General features: G+C 40.8%; 1 protein-coding gene across 2 annotated transcripts in view; it reads right to left on the bottom strand.

Moving 5' to 3' along the window:
• Positions 1–6,265, bottom strand: part of FIG4 (FIG4 phosphoinositide 5-phosphatase) — a 133,889-nt gene that overhangs the window by 101,828 nt on the left and 25,796 nt on the right. For both annotated transcript variants that reach the window (XM_011975967.1, XM_011975966.1), the window contains 2 exons: positions 2,009–2,107; positions 617–740 (listed from right to left, as the gene is read on the bottom strand). In XM_011975967.1, coding sequence (XP_011831357.1) covers positions 617–740; positions 2,009–2,107 — 223 coding nt within the window. The remainder of the gene's footprint in view (positions 1–616; positions 741–2,008; positions 2,108–6,265) is intronic.

Here is a 6,265-nt window from a genome sequence, read left to right as displayed (position 1 = left end):
GCTCTGCACCTGAGTTGGTAAACCAAAGCAGCTTCTCTGTGTCACAGTGACTTGGGTTGTCCAAGTAAATGTGGGACGCTTTTATCTTACTAACAAGATTTCAAAGAGTGGAGATTCTGCTGCTCTGCGCTTTTAGAAGCGAAAGAGTCTCAGTCAGTGTAAAAAAAAAAAAAAAAAAAAAAAAGCTGTCATCCAAAGAAGGGGGTTATGGCATTTTATAACTATAGACTAACCTTAGGAGAAATTCCCATTAATTTTAAATCCGGTTTTATGTGATTTGTTACTCCAGCTGATGAATGGCAGGGTGGATGTTTACAGTCCAAGCTAATTTTCACTTTTTCATTCACCAACGAGCCAGACAGCAACCTCCTCAAACGCCAAAAGCATTTTTATATTTGTTTGTATCCTAAATAAAACCTAGCAGTGCTAAGTGCATAAGCAGATGCTATAGAAGTGCTGTTTGTTATCTGATGGATGGATAATAGTTTTAAATAACCAAAGCTACAGGTAATTATAATTTTAAAGCTTTATAGCCTTATAAACTCCTTTAAGTAGTCTATGTAGAGAAAACAAAAACAAAAAACAAAAGATTGTAAGAAGGGGGCAGATTTCTTACCCACAACACCAAAAGCTGAAACCGCTCGAAATAAGCCCGAGGATCCTTTCTGTCCCATTTTTGTTCTATTTCCAAGATCCAAGCGGCCAAGAAGTTCCCTTACTTCTTGTTGAGTATAGACATGCTAAAAACAAGCACATTTACTCTGTAAGGTTGTGCTTAGACTGTAGATTATTTATTATTTGTGCCTGAAAGTTAAAAGTTACCTACAAGCATCATCAGCTATTTCATACAGAAGTATATAATAGTACACAAGTAAGCTACAATTTTAAGAAGCTAACAAGTTCTTTAACATTAGCAATTAAGATTGGTTATTGGATCATGCTGCTATATTAAAAAAAAAAACCGTCCAAACCTTATACTCTAAACCAGAGATGCAGAGATTTAAGGGATCTACAGGTAAATTTCAAGAGTCCAAGAATCCCTTAAAACTGTATGTAAAATTCTGAGTAAATGTGCATCTTTATGAGAAGGTCCACAGATTTTCTTAGCATTTCAAAGGGCTCCGTGACCAATTGCTCCCATCTCCAAATAAAGCCAAGAACCATTACATTATATTGTTTAAAATGTTCAGACAGGTGTGGGCAGAATGGACCCCAGGAGTAGCATGGGAAATCATAAAAAGAATTTATCTAAAATTATTACAACACAGAAAATAGTTTTGTTACAAGTAGCTTAGTGAAAATGGATTCCAAACTGTAGTTACTACGTATCTGAGAAACCAGGAATCTTTATGGATTCAGAAATATTCACAGACAGGAATTTCAATACAAAATGTAACTTAAGTTCTTTTGCGTGAAAAAGTTAAACTTAACTGTTCAAACCACCATATAGTATTTCACTTTTGACTAACAGCTTCAGGTTTTTGTGCCACCTGAATTCCAGCCTCTGTATTCTTGACTCTGGATAATCTAACCTCTGGATAAGAACAGCTTAACATTTCCTTAGTGTATAGCAAATCGTCAGAAAAGGTCCTAGAGCTGATTTTTAGGAGCAAAATAAAGTCTGTAGCATAGAAGTCTTCCCTGACTTCAAGTAGCTTGATATTAAAGAACCACAATAGATCATCCCTTTGGCAGATGCAATATTAAGTTACATTGAATCCTTAAAATGTCAGCTCTTTAAGAAACAATACTCATTACCTTACCCTAAGAGTGTGTTTTTGAAAACAAGTCAAAACGAGGGGCAAAGTATAATTCTGGCATACTTCTTGACACCAGTGATTTCTAGAAATCAGATTGGAGATTCAAATTCTAGCCAACCAAGAAAAATAACTGAAACCTTTAGATTTATGATAAAAATAATGTATCACTAAAAGCTGTAAGAATATTTCATATCCTTTAAACAACAGGCATGAAAGTTTTTTTGCAGTCAGGTTTGGAGGATACTTACCCTGTCATCAATTATGACCAAATCTTTTGGTTCTGTTCTATCAATCTTCAAGACACGATATTTCGTTTCTGCATTATTGCTCCCAACTAGGAAGTATCTCTATAAATAAAAAGGAATGTCATTAGTTTATCAAGGCATTTTGCCCTATACACATTTTATACCACTTCAGGTTTTGAAATTAAATACATTAATAAAGTCAGGTTACTTTTTAAAGAAATATTTCTGTTATGTATAACCGGCAGATTAAAGGAAAGCTGACTCCAAAAGGCCAATTTTAAAATTAAAATATTCCTAGTGGTTTCATGATAAAGATCAGTCTGATGTCTGAAATGTGCCCAGTAACCAGGTCAGATGAATTCAATTGTCATAAATTTAGAGATTAATCTAACTGATTAGAGGCTGATGTTTAAGCTTTACCAGGAAGCAGCTCTGGTAAAAATTCTAAAGCTCAACATGTAATTAGGAATGCTTAGACAATTATAGCTACTAAAGTACTGACAGCTTATCAAAAAACTACTTACAAATTTTCATAAATGTCTGATAATGTCTTTAATATAGCAACTATAAAATCTACCCCAGAGTCTCGTAAATGATTAAAATGGTTGTCCTTCCCAAATGACCTTTTATAGATAAGCTACAAGAAATTATTATTATTCTTTCTTTCCTAAAACAGTTCCTTGGAGCATTCCGACTAAACACAATCACATTAGTCTTATTAAATAAATACTGGAGAGGTGCTGGGTGAGATGGCTGCCTAGAGGCAGCCGGGCAGAACAGCAGTCACGGAGGGGCCAGGACAACCGGAGCACTCCTAACAGATCTGCAGAAGGAAGGCACTGAGAGTGGTGGCGGGAAGACACAGAAGTTAGGCTGAAGAGGGAGGAAGTTGGGAACGCTGCATGGGACCACCATGCACCGGCATTTGTTCCTGGCCCCCAGTGACTCTGGGGGAATGGGTGAGTTGAACTGGTGAGGAGAAACTTACTCTCGCCAAGGCCTCTGGAATCCTGACAGAAGGAGACTCCCTGAGCACCACAGACACTCAAGTTGGCAGGGAAAGCTGCTTAGAGAAGTGGTAGGGGCAATACACTGGCTGATGCAGAGCCCAAAGGGTTTGGTATGGGAGCGTTTGTAGTGGAGCCCAGCCAGGCACACTCATCCCGCTAGGGTTGACTTGTTCCCATAGGCGACTTTAGCCCTATGGGAACTGTCAGACCTGAACTCTGAAGGGCGCTCTTGCCCATCGGACTGGACAGTCGACCGGAGAACCCCTTGGTCTGCTGACTTCTCTCCCAGGGCCCCAGTCCTGCTTGCAGGGCAGCCTCAGGTGCCCTAGGGGCCTGCATCAGAGTCCCTGTGCTGTTAGACTGGTACCTGACTGGTGAAGAGCTCTAGTGGGGTGGCCCCCATGGCCACCCAGCAGCCTACGCTCTCCCTCCCTCCACTGCAGCTTCCTCCAGGCTCACCACCACTTCCAACACCACTTTGCCAACATGTGTGTGCGCGGACCGGTTTTGTCTTCCTTGCCCTACCAGTGCACGTGTGTGCATGCATGTACCCTGTCCTGCCACTGCTGCAGTTGGGGGTGCAATCCACCTCCCTCCTTCAGCTGCACTGCCATTGCAGCTGGAGCCTTGGTGGGCCAGAGCCAGCCTGCCCCGTCCTCATCCCACCCCTGTGCCAATGCTGCCATGGGAGTGAAACTAGGCACAGAGACCAGTGGACCCTCCCCAACCCTCAGTGACCACAATCGCCTTCAGCACACAGAGAGTGTATATAGACCTGCATCTACCAGTGCCCTGCCCCTGTGCTAACAGAATCACCATGATGACTACATGCACACCAGCAGGGCCTCCCCCACCTCCTGAGCCATGCTGCCTCTGCTGCTGCTGTGAATGCCCACATGGAGGCAGGCACCTGCTGGCACCCTGCTACAGCCAACATGCTTTCGCTGCCACTGGCACATGTGAATGAGAAAAGATGCCACTGCCACCACACCATGAAATGCTTTGGCTGACACCACCCATCAAAGTGTAGTGACCAGCAGTCACTACACGTTGGCACCCTCGGCACATTGGATATCTAACCGCAAGGAGCCAGAGAACAAAGTCAGAGCCCAATGCAAGTATTCCAGAATTAGAGCACACAGTCCAGGAGTTGGCAGCTGAATATTGGCCCCCTATAATCTTCCAGAAACAAAACCTGTCAACTGAATCCACCTTATCCCACAATTGAAGCCTTAAGGTCATCAAATTGGATAAAAGAAAAAAAAAGCCATACAAAGGTCAACAGCTTCAAAGACTGAAGAAACATTAGCCCACAAAGGTGAGAAAGAACCAGCGCAAGAACTCTGACAACTCAAAAAGCCAGAAGTGCCTTTTTTCCTCCAAAGGACTGCACTGTTTCTCTAGCAAGGTTCTGAGATGGCCGACATGACAGAAATAGAATTCAGAATAGGAATATAAATGAAGTTCATTGAACTACAGGAATATGTTAAAACCCAATCCAAGGAAGCTAAAAATCATGATAAGACATGACAGACAAAATAGCCAGCGTAGAGAAGAACATAACTGACCTGATAGAGCTGAAAAATATACTACAAGAATTTCATAATGCAATCACAAGTACTAATAGCAGAACAGACCAACAGAGGAAAGAATCTCAGAGCTTGAAGACTGGCTTTCTGAAATAAGACAAGAAGGGAGAAAAAAAGAATGAAGAGGTATGAACAAACCCTCCGAGTAATATGGGATTACGTAAAGAGACTGACTCTACAACTCACTGGTATACCAGAAAGAGAACGGAACCAACTTGGAAAACATATTTCCGGATATCATCCATGAGAAATTCCCCAACCTATCTAAAGAAGCCAACATTCAAATTAAAGAAATGCAGAGAACCCCAGTCAGATACTTCACTAGAGGATCATCCCCAAGGCACATTATCATCATATTCTCCAAGGTCAAACGAAAGAAACAATATTAAAGGCAGCTAAAGAGAAAGGTCAGGTGACCTAAAAAGGGAAGCCCATCAGACTAACGGTAGACCTCTCAGCTGAAACCCTAAAAGCCAGAAAAGATTGGGGGCCAATATTCACCTTCTTGAAGAAAATAATTTCCAACCCAGAATTTCATATGCAGCCAAACTAAGCTTCACAAGCAAAGGAGAAATAACATCCTTTTCAGATAAACATGTTGTGGGAATTTGTTACCACCAGAACTGCCTTGCAAGAGCTCCTGAAGGAATCACTAAATATGGAAAGGAAAGGCCATTCCCAGCCAACTACAAAAACACACTCAAGTACACAGACCAGTGACACTATAAAGCAACCACATAAACAAGTCTGCAAAATGACCAGCTAACATCCGGATGATAGGTTCACACATACCAATTCTAACCTTGAATGCAAATGGACTAAATACCCCATTTAAAAAGCACACAGTGGCAAACTGGATAAAGGACTAAGACCCATGAGTATGCTGTCTTCAAGAGACCCATCTTACATGCAATAAAACACATAGGCTCAAAATAAAGGGACAAAGTAAAATCTATCAAGCAAACAGGAAACAGAAAAGAGCAGGGGTTGCAATTCTAGTGTCTGACTAAACAGACTGTAAACCAACAAAGAGTTTTAAAAAAAGACAAAGAAGGGCACTACGTAATGGTGAAGGGTTCAATTCAACAAGAAGATACAACTAATATATATATGCAGCCAACACAGGAACACTCAGATTAATAAAGCAAGCTTTTAGAGACCTTCAAAGAGACTTAGACTCCCACACACTAATAGTGGGAGACTTTAACACCACATTGACAATAGTAGACAGATCATCAAGACAAAATGAACAAGGATGCTCAAAATCAGAGCTGAACTGAAGGAGACTGAGACACGAAAAACTGTTCAAAAGGTCAACGAATCTAGCAGCTGTTTTTTTTTTTTTTTAACTAATAAAATATATAGACTGGAAGCTAGACTAGTAAAGAAAAGAGAGAAGATTCAAATAAACACAATCAGAAGCAACAAGGGGGATATTAACGCTGACCCCACAGAAATACTAACAACTATCGGAGAATAGTATGAACACCTCTATTCACATACACTAGAAAATCTAGAAGAAATGGAAATTCCTGGACACATACACTGTCCCATGACTGAACCACGAAGAAACTCAATCCCTGAACAGACCAGTAATGAGCTCTGAAATTGAGGCAGTAATTAGCCTACAAGAAAAAAAAAAAAAAAAAAAAAAAAAAACC

This window comes from Mandrillus leucophaeus, unplaced genomic scaffold (genome assembly GCF_000951045.1).
Source record: "Mandrillus leucophaeus isolate KB7577 unplaced genomic scaffold, Mleu.le_1.0 Scaffold160, whole genome shotgun sequence".
Taxonomy (NCBI): Eukaryota; Metazoa; Chordata; class Mammalia; order Primates; family Cercopithecidae; genus Mandrillus; species Mandrillus leucophaeus.
The sequence above is the reverse complement of the archived record's forward strand: the minus strand, read 5'-3'. Positions and strand labels throughout refer to the sequence as shown.